At 49.2% G+C, this 12916-nt stretch overlaps 4 protein-coding genes across 4 annotated transcripts; 2 read left to right on the top strand and 2 right to left on the bottom strand.

The window, feature by feature from the left end:
* The first annotated feature begins 314 nt into the window (after positions 1-314).
* On the top strand, positions 315-3918 carry FOBCDRAFT_229288 (armadillo-type protein). Its single transcript, XM_031188625.3, has 2 exons — positions 315-547; positions 595-3918. Exons 1-2 carry the CDS (start codon positions 500-502, stop codon positions 3733-3735), a joined length of 3189 nt encoding a protein of 1062 aa, XP_031035890.2. The 5' UTR covers positions 315-499; the 3' UTR covers positions 3736-3918.
* Positions 3919-6028: 2110 nt separating this feature from the next.
* On the top strand, positions 6029-8047 carry FOBCDRAFT_263198 (amino acid permease/ SLC12A domain-containing protein). The gene is made up of 2 exons (XM_031188626.3): positions 6029-6331; positions 6382-8047. Exons 1-2 carry the CDS (start codon positions 6190-6192, stop codon positions 7848-7850), a joined length of 1611 nt encoding a protein of 536 aa, XP_031035891.2. The 5' UTR covers positions 6029-6189; the 3' UTR covers positions 7851-8047.
* A 485-nt stretch (positions 8048-8532) lies between these two features.
* On the bottom strand, positions 8533-10141 carry FOBCDRAFT_321964 (uncharacterized protein; the record flags this gene model as incomplete). The annotated part of the gene is made up of 4 exons (XM_059612077.1): positions 8533-8841; positions 9085-9285; positions 9358-9897; positions 9950-10141. 4 exons carry the CDS (start codon positions 10139-10141, stop codon positions 8533-8535), a joined length of 1242 nt encoding a protein of 413 aa, XP_059465603.1.
* Positions 10142-10735: 594 nt separating this feature from the next.
* Positions 10736-12448, bottom strand: FOBCDRAFT_187701 (NAD(+) diphosphatase). Its single transcript, XM_031188628.3, has 2 exons — positions 11590-12448; positions 10736-11543 (listed from the first exon to the last, which is right to left on the bottom strand). The coding sequence occupies exons 1-2, from the start codon at positions 12149-12151 to the stop codon at positions 10855-10857; spliced, it is 1251 nt and encodes a 416-aa protein (XP_031035893.2). The 5' UTR covers positions 12152-12448; the 3' UTR covers positions 10736-10854.
* Positions 12449-12916: the final 468 nt, after the last annotated feature.

Below are 12916 nucleotides of genomic sequence, written 5' to 3'. Positions count from 1 at the left end.
TAGTGGGTGGGCGTACTCCACAGTGTGAGAGTTGCATCATGAGAGGGGCAGAATAGACTCACCAGTAGAGAAGTTATTAATTAAGAGGTAAAGTATCAGGAGCGCAAGAGTTTGAAAACAAACAAGATACTATACACGCTACAAGCATACATTAAATAGCTATTGAGATGTTAAGAAATATAGAGTTTCTGTTAAATTCGGGCGATTTCTTTCACTGTGTGAAGGTGATATTCTTACACGGTCTCATTTAGCGAAACCACTCTTTCACTGACAACGGACCCCTCCGTACTCCAATTTTGTTCTTCTGATAAAACCGCCAAACCAGGATCATTTTATCGCTTTGCATTTCCGGTGTAAGCTATATTCATTACCCTTCAACCAAACTTGTACGCTGCATCCTACTGCCTTTACGTACTCGCGTTCGTGTTCGTTAAATTCTTGGCTCGGCTGTGGAGAGCATGCATGAATAGACAAGCAGAAGCGCTTTGCTTCATCAACCATGGAATCAACAGCCAGTAGTAAGGAGAGGACCGAGTTCTTCCAAAGAGTAAGTGATCATTCTCAAGCCCCAAAGAAAATACTGACTCGAATTAGCTTAAACCATGTTGCGTTAAGATAAGTCAGTTGGCGATCCGCGAGGCCGACGGACGAGCTTCTTCTCGAGAGCTTGGTGAGCAGACAGGTCGACTTTTGGAGCTCCTCAATGAACAAATCAGACGGAACCCGCTAGTACTGGATGAGAAGTTATCTGAATATGTGTTCTTCCCTCTTCATCACATCTTTCGCCAGATGGATCAATATCCCATGCCCTTGATCGAGAACTGCATCAAGACGCTTACAATTCTCATCACGCACGGCTGGAAGACAAAGCTTTCTGCGGAGCTTGTGCGACAGATTCTGAGTCTTCTGACTTTCATTATAGATGGAACACCTGGCTCAACCCCAGCACGCCCTGTCGCTGAGGAGACAGTGCTGGAAGCTTTTCGTGGGCTGACAGCGCTCTTCAACACAGCTGGTTTATCGGCCGCAGCTTCATCAGGGCTTTCGGAGGCAGAGTCAATACCGGCTCTTGGGCACGGCGTAACTATCATGTTGAATGGAGTGGTAGACGGTGCAACGCCTCAGATTCAACAGGAAGCACTGCGTGCCCTGCAAGCAGTGTACCATACTGTGAAAGAACCTGCTGCATTGGCTAGTTTCCTGCCTGGCACCGTTTCCCTACTCGCCAAAGTCACATCTTCACCCAACCGATACAAGAGCGCTGTTCTTGCCAAATGTTTCGAGACAGTGAGCCTGGTACTGACAAGTGTATTGGCTGATCTACGGACGCGGTCGATCTTAACAAAAACCGAAACTGATCAAGAACGGGCCGAGGATAACAAAATCCTATCTCCAGCTTGGCTCAAGGCAAGCACTATGCAAGTTAAGAAAGCCCTCTCAACGATTATGAAACTGCGTTCTCATGAATCTGCTGAGGTGAGGAATGCCCTCAACAAGCTTTGCGTGACCATCCTGGATGAATGCCACAACACGTTGTCCAACTGTGCAAACATACTTGTCGAGACAGCCATGATGCTTGGGGAGACTGAGAACAAGATGTCCCTGACACAGACTAGTTTACAAGATCTTGTCAACATCTATCCTGAACTCGGTGAAATTGTCAAAACGACGACATATAACTGGATGTCTAGTCTTTCACGGCTGATGCAATCAGCGGATGAAGATGTTAAGCGAGACACTATACGAAATGTCTTGAAGGGTCTTGAGCTCATCAAAGACTTACAGATACAATCATCGACGCTGGACGAATCTATGTCGATTATGCTCCGAGATAGTATTATATCTCTAATGCAAGCATCAGGAACCTCGGAAACTAATGAGAACATGGACGTTCGACTGATAGACAGTGGGGAAGCATCGGCAGAGCAAGGGGATGTCCAATACCAGCCCGTCTTGCTGCCCTCCGAATCGCAAAAGGATATCCGTCATGAGATGGCATCACTCATTACCTTTCTTGGGTCATCGTCTCAGCAAGCAAGATTTGCTGGTACTATGTTGGAGCAAGTTCAGGACTCTGATAACTCAGCCAGCCAAGTCGCTACTTTTTGGCTTTGCTTTGAACTTATCAAAGCGAGCCATAGATCATCTGCTGAAGCAGAGATGTTCTTGAACTTGTCATCAGTAACCGATCCCTCCCAGGATATCGACACCATATTCAATGAGCTTTACACAACATCGGTGCAGATTCTCGACCGGCACACAGATGTGGAATCTATCGACTGGCGGCTAGAAGCTCTAGCCCTAGAAGCAACTGCCTACACAGCACAGCGAGCCGGAGAGTCATTTCGCCCCGAACTGATCGATATTTTGTTTCCCATCGCAACGTTCTTAGGCTCCAACAACCCCAATCTGCAAAAGCATGCTATTGTCACATTGAACAGTATAGCAGCCTCATGCGGATATGCCAACGTTTCAGAGCTTATCATCCAGAATGTGGACTACATGGTGAACTCGGTTTCGTTGAGGCTGAACAGCCTGGACATATCGCCTGCCTCGATCAACGTCTTGACCATGATGGTCCGACTTGCAGGCCCTCGACTGGTTCCCTACCTAGACGATGTTATCGACTCTATCTTCGGGGCTTTAGATAACTTCCACGGATATCCAGTATTTGTCGAGAATCTGTTTGTCGTGCTCAAGGAGGTTGTGAATCAGGGCGTTCGCTCGGATATGTTGTTGCTGGAACATCAGGCGAGGTCAAAACCAGACCATCGAAAAGTCCACAAGAAAGAACCTGGGCTCTCCGAACTCTTGGATACTTTGGAAAAGCGAAGGCAGCGGGCAGCACTCGATGAGACGGAAACAGAAGAAGAAGTGAAAGGCCACCCAAAGATTCCGTGGAAGAAAGAAAAGAACGAGAATGATAGCAACGAGGCAGCTGATCCTCCACCGGAACCAGAAAAACCACCAAACTCACCAACGTACCAGCTTCTGCTGAGAGTGGCAAACCTCACGCAACATTACCTCACCTCCCCGACACCGACACTACGAAGATCCTTACTTGAGCTCCTGGCAACAGCATCCACTGCTTTGGCTCCCGATGAAGATGCATTTTTGCCCCTTGTTAACGCGATCTGGCCAGTAGTGATCGACAGGCTGCATGACCCAGAAGCTTATATCGCGGTCGAGGCATGCCGCGCGCTTGCTGGGCTCTGCGCTGCTGCGGGGGACTTCCTTAGCTCTCGGTTCAAGACTGACTGGGCTGAATGGCTTCGAGATTGGTGCCGAAAGGTTAAACAGCAAGCTTCCGCTTCACCGAGCTGGGTCAGACCCCATGGGGAAGCTGGCACTACGTGGGGGAAAGAAAGCGACGATAGCCGAGTGTTGATACCCCTGAGACATGGTGATAGTCTAAGCGGCAAGCCTTTAACGCAAATAGTTGCACCATCTTCAGGTAGCTTAGGCAAATTTGCGTCACCAGCGCGAGTGTGGGAGGGTACGGTTGAGCTACTGACAGCTCTCGTATCTCATGTTCAGGTTGACGAAGAAATGTTTGATGACATTCTTGACTTACTCTCGGACGTTTTGGAACGAAACGTTGTAGTGCGGGAGGCATTGGAGGCTGTTAACGGGGACGCTGTATGGCTTTCGCGGTATGAGAGAGGGAATGTTGAATGGCTCCCAACACCGAAAATGGACGGAGTGGAGTTCACTCACATGGAAATCTCCAGGTAATGCATTACGAAATAGACAGAACAAACCAACCAATATCGACTTCTCAATCATACCATTGTGGGCATTGAAATGGCCAGAGCCGGCACAAGAACTCATCTAGTGGTACGACTCGTTTCCTGGGGTTAGCATGGATACTAGGAGCGCCACCGGGCAAACCGTTCCTTGACGATGATGGAAGGCAGCAATTGTCATTTGAGGACAGCAAATGTTATGTGATCGCTTCACGTGGAATTTCCACACGAGGGAAGCCTGTGATACTAAAGCTTACCCCTGCCAAACAATGCTGTGGGGAAGCGAGAGGTCTAGATTCTGCTGACGGTTCCGCAGTGGAAACATTGAGCATTTTCTCCGCATCTTATGTGTCAACACCTTCTTGAACAAGTTAGGTTTGAGAGGCTAATAATTGGAGTCGTTAGTATTATGGATCTCCCCGAGCGAACCAGGAAGACTGAGATTACCCTCAAACCTCGCTCGGCTCTACCCCAGAAACAAGATCAAGATGCTGCGGAAACGATTTCGTAATGGAATCAACATGTTGAGTGTCTAGACTCGAGAGTCTGGAGAATCCCCAGATTATGAGTCTGGATCTGGGGAGGCCTCGTGGCGACCATTGCATCGTATCCATTTTCCCCAGAAAGCCAAGAAGACATAACGTAACGAGACTCTTGAGCAAGTTGAGCCTCATCGCTAGCTTGTCTTGAATTGACAATTTTTTCATGAGGGGAAATTCCAGCGTGAGGAGATTTCAAGCCACGATTGATATGAGTGGCCCAGCCAAGGAGATACCGATGGTATGAGGGAGAAAAATTCGATAAGGCCAGCTAAGAGATAGCGGTTTTTCCTGGCTGGCGGTCAGCAGCTGAGAGCCAGCGGGAGAGGGGAAGGAGTCTCCAAATTGCTAGTTGGTCCTAGGGCTGTTGGGACATGGGTACAGTTCCAGATTCATTGATACCACCGAAGCTGGGGGCCATTCATGGCCAATCAGGAGCATGTTAACTGCAAGAGGAGGGTAGCCTGGAAGTCTTCTAGCTTGAGGACTAGTTCGAGCTTTGCCACCCTCTTCGAACGAGACGTGGCCGCGTGAGGGTGCCCTGGAGCATGTGGGGGAGAGCCAAAGCAAGCCAAGGCATCTCCAAGTTTTGCTTTGCTTTGCTCTCTGCCGCTGAAGACTCCAAGGTGCTTGGCGATCTATTGGCATCGCATCGCCAAGTTCTGCAGCACACCAAACCAAGTCTTGTCTGCAGATCCCAAGGTCTGGGCAGCAATGGGCCCGACCCGAACATTTGGTTCACAATGATAGCATGTGTCTTGTAATACGACATAAGTCATCAGTTTATTACTACCACCAGGGGATTTCCGAAGAGGGACAAGGGCCATTGGTCATGATGTCGACCTTCCGAAAAAAGCTGAAAGTGCTTACGGGGCCACTGAACAAGCGTTACGGACGTGGCGTTGAAATGGTCATTGACTCCGCGTTAGGAGCGCGTTTACTGGTAATCAACTGCCCATGAAAGTCAACGGAAAACTGCCGAGAGGTTGACTCGTAATAGGGCGTCGGCAAGGGTACATACATACGATGCAACAAACCCAATGTGAGTTAATTCCAAAGGATTGCAGCATGACAAGGGTCTGACACATTTTGGGTAGTATTGGTGAATAACCTTATCCTGAGGGAGGGAATCGTAAGAAACAACTCAAATTGACTGATTGCTGACCATGCTGACTCGTTTATCAGATACGCTATCTAGATTAACGTCAAACGACAAGCGAGTTAAGCGCCGTATCAACCGTTGTCATGTCTTTACCAGCACGAGCCAAGATAATTCCAGCCCAGAACCGGCCCGGTCAAAGTCGACACGATTCTCGGCTACGGAGCCCTCTCGCGCTCGCCGAGAGATAGACAAGCAGAACCAAGACGGGAACCAGATAAGGGGGGGCCAGGCCACTACTGCAGTGTGACCTTTAGGCTGCTGTGCTCCAAGCTCCAAGGTGGACATGAAAATCCTGTACCCACCATGATACCGTAGCTTGGAGTTGAAGAGCCAATGGCTTCATGAGCCTAATGATTAGCCTCAAAGATAAACTCTTTGGGGCAAAACAAGACAGGCTAGACTGCCCGTTCTGCACACCATTTCCTCCAAGTTCAACCAACACGCTAACATTAAGACTAACGTTAGACTACCCCCCCTTGACCCATCCTTGCCATCTCCAACTCCAACTCGCATCTGACAGACCCCAGCGCCACCAAATCTAGAACGGTATGGAGAGCAGTTCCATAGTCTCGGTATATTGTGCAACATCGTCGATCAAAACGAGTACAAATACTGAGGCCCTCTCCCTCATTCCGGGGATACAAGAACCAAGAGCATCACTCTCGACACTCACTCCCCTTTCTCTCACTCTCACTCTCTCATACACTTCTCTCTCCTCTCACCACCACCACAACTAGTAGCCATGGCTTCTACTCCTCCCACCGATTACGGCAAGGAGGCCGTTCTCGATGTCTCTGAGACACGAGATGTCGAGACTGGCGAGGTCAAGAACGGTGGCCTCAAGCAAGATCTCAAGAACCGACACATGCAGATGATTGCCATCGGTATGACTTCACTCCTCCTCTATTCCTCAACTCATAACTAACATGTCTAGGTGGCGCTATCGGTGCTGGTCTCTTCGTCGGTTCAGGTGGTGCCCTCCAGAAGGGTGGCCCTGCTGCTCTCCTCATCGGCTATCTCATCATCGGTATCATGCTTCTATGCACATGCTTGGCCCTCGCTGAGATGGCTGTCCTCTACCCCGTCAACGGTGCCTTCTTCACATACATCGTCCGCTTCGTCGATCCTTCATGGGGTTTCGCCATGGGTTGGCAATACGCTCTCGCTTGGTTGACTGTCCTGCCTTTCGAACTTATCGCGGCTTCCATCACCATCAGATTCTGGAGAGAAGATATCAACATGGCTGTCTGGGTCTCTGTCTTCCTTGTTGTCCTCATGGGCATTCAGATCTTCGGTGTTCGAGGTTACGGTGAAGTTGAGTTTGTTCTCTCTATCATCAAGATCTGCGCCTGTGTTGGTTTCATCATCCTCGGTATTGTCATCAACTGCGGTGGCGTTGGCGACCAGGGCTACATCGGTGTCAAGTACTGGCGCGATCCTGGTGCTTTCACCAGCTTCAAGGGTTTCTGCGCTGTCTTCGTCGTCGCTGCTTTCTCCTTCGGTGGTACTGAGATGGTCGGTCTGGCTGCTGCTGAGTCTGCCAACCCCCGCAAGTCTATCCCCATGGCTAGCAAGCAGGTCTTCTGGCGAATTGCTATCTTCTACATTCTCAACCTGTTCATCGTCGGTCTCATCCTCCCCGCCAACGACCCTCGCCTGATGGGCGCCAGCGGTGCCAACACCAAGGCCTCTCCCTTCGTTCTTGCTATCCAGGATGCCGGTATCAAGGTCCTTCCAAGCATCATGAACGCTGTCATCACTGTTGCTGTTCTCTCCGTTGCCAACTCCTGTACTTTCGGTTCTACCCGAACCATCCAAGCTATGGCTGAGCGCAACATGGCCCCCAACTTCTTCAAGTACATTGACTCCAAGGGCCGCCCTCTCTACTGTGTTATCCTTCAGATCGCCTTTGGTCTCCTTGCCTACATTGGCGCTGCTCCTCAGGGCATGGAGATCTTCGGCTGGCTCTTGGCCCTCACTGGTCTTGGCTTCCTCTTCGTCTGGGGCTCTATCTGCCTCGCCCACATCCGCATGCGTGCCGGTATGAAGGCTCAGGGCATCAACCTCGGCCTCATTCCCTACAAGACCCCCTTCGGCGTTGCTGGATCTTACCTCGGTCTCGGTCTCAACATCCTCGCCCTTATCGCTTCTTTCTACACTGCTCTCTTCCCTGCCTCCGGCGCCTCTCCCACCGCTGAGGCCTTCTTCAGTTCCTACCTCGCCTTCTTCTCTGTTACCCTTCTCTACCTTGGTTACAAGGTCTGCACACGCAAGTGGCAGATGTATGTCCGCCCCGCAGAGATGGATCTGGCCAGTGGCGCTGTTTGGTTGGAGGAGGAGGAGCCCAAGGAGCCTTTCGTCTGGGCCGATGCTCCCAAGAAGGTTCTCCGAAGCTTTTTCTAAGCATATACGAAGGATGGAGTTGATATGATTACGGATACCCACACTACTGGATGAGTGAAAGAATTGTACATATATATGATCATGTAATATTTTGAGTTTTATACCAGCGAGAAAAGCAAGGCGGTTAGCGTTCCTGAGCATTATCTGCACATATACAATACGCATGCAATCTCTTCAAACACCAGAGCACAATCACAGTGATAAACATAAGAGCCGAAGTGATCTACATTCTTACTTGCGAGGTGATTCAGCAGAGCCTTCCTTATTCTGTAAGGGATCTATTCGTTAAAGGAGTAACAGAAAATTACTGCTCAGTCACGCAGATAAGGTAAGACTTGTTCCCCAACCTATATTTCAATGGTGTCCTAGACAGCCCAAGCAATGAGCACGGCAAGATTTACTCTTGGCCAAAATTGTTCCTGCTCGGCACTATCAACAAGATGTCTAGGTACTCAGCCATTTCTTCTTGTTCCGACACAATAGTGTTTTGCTTTTACACTGACTGTACTATTCCACATTATCTCCCATACGATTTGTATCCATGTCGTCCTTTTCGTAGATTTACTCCTAAAGTTGCCCGAGCTAGTGCCTCTACAAAATTATAGTCCAAGTTTAGTAAGCCCGAACTCACAAATTCGTAAGTAAAACTCAGTACCGAGAATGTCATACAGAAATAGCAATCTTATTCGTCATTGGCTTTGGTCGAGATCACGATGCTAATCTCCCGCGGAAGGTTCTCCTTCAGGATCAGCGCATCAGCTGCGTCAAAGATCGAGCAGAGCTTTGAACGAAGAAGTCGCTCCTGCGATGCTGATCCACGCTCGAGTCTGGAGATAGCTTCGGCCACATTAGCCATGATTTCGTTGCGGTAGGAGAGATCGTCGTTGATGTTGAGCCTCGTCTGGTGACGATCTTTGGCTCTGACCAGATCAAGGTCGAGGGAAGACATGACAGCAACGTCCATTTTGGAAACCATATCAAGGAAAGCACCCTACATAGGGTGTGTTCGAGGAAAGACATAGGCAATTGTGTCGAAGAGGCGTTGAAGAGCGCCAACAATAATGTTCTTTGTACCATCAGCTTCTTGGCTGAGGAGACATTCATTCCAAGCAGGTCCAAAAACTTGCTGGAACGACTGGCAACCGGGCTACTCCAGGAGAGCCGTTCGAAGTTCCATCAGATTGGGTATTGCCTCCTGCAGATAGTTCTGCTGAGAATTTTGTATCTCACGGACCTTGTCTGACAGTTCAACCAGCTTCTTTACAGCTGCAGTTGATTCTGCATCATTGACCTGTTGAGCCAGTTGAATCCAGTCAATTTCATCGGAAACCAGGGACGCAAGAGTGGCACCGGTCTTGCCCATATATTTCCAAACTGATAGTTCCGTGTCTGCGTCCTTGATGATTGGCAACCATGATTTCGCGACTTGGCTGCACTAGTACCATAGTCGGCTCTTCGCCTCCTCTGGAAGCACAAGGATGATGGGCTCCGATAGCCATGCCTTTACCTCTCTGATGAGAGCTGGATCGTTTTGCTTGAACTTTCGGTTTCCTAGTTTCTCAAGAATTTCCTTGCCCTCGCTTAATGCTTGACGGCGGTGGATGATCTGCGGCACGTCGACAGTCCTCTTCTTCAAACAAGGGGCACCCGATGCTGACTTAACCCAGCTGTTAAATCTCGCTATGGTCAGAAGCATCAGAGGGGTGGTGGTGTCTCCGAATATATTGGTTGTGACTGCAAACTTTCCCCGGGTGATCTTTCCAACTGTTGGAGACTTTGAATCTTCGCCAGACTTCTTAACCAAGAACTGACACTCACCAGTCTGAGGCCATGCATTGATGGCAATACCAAGGTAAGCCCACACAGCACTCGGGGAGACAGCGTTGACGACGTGTTTGTTATTGACATTAGAGTTGGCGATGACGTGCTTCAGGTTCAGAGTAGCGGCAATAGCCACGACGGTCGTTGGTGAGAGCGTGTAAAAATTGCCGCTCTTGGTGGTTCGGTTGGTGTTGGAGAATTCTTTCAGAGGACTTGCGATTGGCTCCTCAGAATTATCAGTCTGTTATTCCTTGCAAGAACTAGATATGTTCACTTACCTGGCTCTCCCAAATAGCATAGTCAGTTGTCTCGATGACTTTGGTGTTCTCGATAGTCTTTATGCAAGCCTTGAAGCATTCCATGTGATTGTCGGGATCACGGCCGGCGAGTCGAAAGACCTCACGAGTCACTTGCTCGTGAATTCGCTGCGCTGTCCGCGCACTTAGTGGCGGTTGGGCGGTTCCGGGCATGGCTGTATCGTCAAAGGCGGACCAGATGGAGGAAGATATGAAGGAGAATAGCCTGAAGATATCTCTGATGATGATCCAAGAAGGCCAAGAATATTGAGAGGTAAAGAAGAGGATTGAAGAGATGAAGGACGGGATGATGTTATGAAAAATCGAGGCGGTGCCGCATGAAGAGAAGATGAATGGTGGGCACGTAGGAAGGATGATGAAATGGCCAGCTACCTCAAGACGCCAAAGGCTTCTCGTTGTAAGATAGAAAGCAACCTATGAGCAAGGATGTGCTGGATTTCCTCTTCCTCTTCTTCTTCTTCTTCTTCTTCTTCTTCTTCTTCTTCTTCTTCTGCTGCTGCTGCTGTGGTGAAATGATATGCAGGAGGGGAAGAAAGTATTGGATGAGAGAGTGTGAAAGTAGGAGAAAGGTGACGCTAGTAATGGAAGTTGAGGACGGAGTTGGCCGCTGTGTCAGAGCCAGAGCCAGAGCCAGAGCCAGAACACTACCAATTGTTCCTGGTCAGTGGCAGCACTCCAGACCAAACCCCAGAAATGGACTGAGCAGCTGACATTGGCAATTATTTTCTCATACCATCATGTGAACACGTAGAATACATCTCACCAAATGGTAAGTTGCCATTCAAGTTGAGCATTGGCTGTCACCATAATCAACGCTTCTATGCTTCGTCTTCCTAACACTTGGTAGATAGTCTATCAATAATTCATCAAATCTTGGGAGCCACAGTTAAATATCCTTCAACAACAGCAGTAATCAGCCGATTGGCAATAGCCTGAGGAGGAGGCAATCGCAAATCACCCTCTTTGTATCCCTCTGGAGCAGGCTCTCCAAGGCTGCTCGTTCCATTCTTAAGAGCCTGGCGGGCTTCATCAATGGAGAACCACTTAGCCACCTCCAACTCCTTGTCGTTCAGAGAGATCTTCTCGCCATCACCAGGCAGAGCCTGAGCTATGGCTCCAATCATCAAGCTGGAAGGATAAGGCCACGGCTGACTCGAGTGAATAACAACGCGTCCAACACGAACACCACTCTCCTCCCAAACCTCTCGCCGAACCGACTCCTCGATAGACTCTCCAGGCTCAAGGAAGCCAGCAAGCGTGCTGTACCAGTGAGGGGGCCAACGCTTCTGACGGCCGAGGAGAATCTTCGTTCCATCAGCGGAAACAACAGCGGCAATCATCGTGGGATCCGTTCTAGGGAAACAGATGTTTGAGACGCCGTGACGGGTGGGGCAGTCACCTCGAAGCTCACTAGAAGCTCCGCCTTTCTTATCGGCGGGAGGGCAGACGCGCTTATAACCAGCGTGAACTGAGAGATTGGGTAGCCCGCAGCCGGCACAAAAGGGACTTCGTGTGTTCCAGTCAATGATAGATCTAGCCTGCGCATAAAGAGCGGCTGCAAAAGTTAGTTGAAGATCGAATCGGTTTCAGGCACAACTTACCAGCCTCAGGTGACTGGTTCATGGCTCGAGGGTTCTTATCCAGAGACAGTCCTTTCTTCTCCTGTTCCTCTAAGAACTTGGTAGCTCTCTCAGCGTGGTTTCCCTTGGGAGTAATGTCAATGGCAAAATAGGGGTGGCCCTTAATGTCTCCATGATCGGAAGAGGAGATGGAATCTTTCTCATTACCCTCCTCTAGCATACCAATGAAGACAACCAGGGGTCTGGTCTCAGCAGAGTTGAAGCTCTGGATAGCTTCATCCTCAGTGAGAGTGAAATGGTCCGGTCCGATCAGAGGCTCGACATCCTTAAAAGTCAGATAAGCCGGAGTCTTCTTGTCAACAACCAGAGGGTTCAAGTCATGGAGTGCCAAATATCTAGCTGTAGGGCTGTTATAGGCTTGTCGAAGAAAGCCAGTATCGGCACGCAGAAAAGAGAATCTGTTGATACGACCACCAGCGTAGTAGTTGACAACCTCTTTTCCAAAACGGCGAGTCAACATTGAGTCGTCGGTTTGAAGAGCTGCAATCTCGGGCAGCCCTGGACCTGAAATGTTTGTTGACATTGAGTGTTGTTGTTTCAAAGGTGCTGGGATTTGTATTTGTAATGCTCTTGATATGAGGTTGGAGATAGTGGGGTCAGAAATAGTCGACACTTGATGCTAGATTGAGGGCCTAGATTTCTTCTGCTGGATTTATAATCAGAATATGAGACAATTCCTTTCCAGTGTTGATGTTGAGATTTGGTTATCAGGCACAAAGAGGAGACTTTCTATGATCAACGCGAGGCAATGAGTGAGCAGTACTAATCGGCTTCAAGTCCGAGGTCTCCGTTCTGTTTCCTGTTCATTCTGGGGCTAGCGGTGAGAAACTCGCGGGCGATTTGCACAATATTGCGGCGAATGCGGCCATGTACCCAGCGGGATGGAGTTCTAATGAGTCAGGGCTTGTTATGATTGGCCTGCAGAGAGAGGATCTCATTGAGATTCATTGGGTCCATGGATATCATATTTTTTTGGTGTTTCATCACTGCGATCATGACCTCATTTGTACATTATCAGATAGACGAAGCAATATCTGCGATCCACGATCTTGCATTCAGAACAGCCCCTGACTATATTGAACCACTTCAATTGGTTATATTTACATGGCGTTCTCATAGTTCAGCTGGCATTGGCTGTTGACGAATCCGAACTTGATCTACAGCTTAACTTCCTCGCTGTGCCGAGGTCGGACCCCGGAAGTATCCTAGCATAAGCCAAGCTCAGCTCAGGGCATTCTAGCGCATCTCCCCCGCAATCCATTCCTAATCTTGCTTTGATACAGTGACG

Source organism: Fusarium oxysporum, chromosome VIII, assembly GCF_013085055.1.
Source record: "Fusarium oxysporum Fo47 chromosome VIII, complete sequence".
NCBI classification, from domain to species: domain Eukaryota; kingdom Fungi; phylum Ascomycota; class Sordariomycetes; order Hypocreales; family Nectriaceae; genus Fusarium; species Fusarium oxysporum.
Note: the sequence above shows the minus strand (reverse complement) of the source record. Positions and strands in the feature narration are given on the sequence as shown.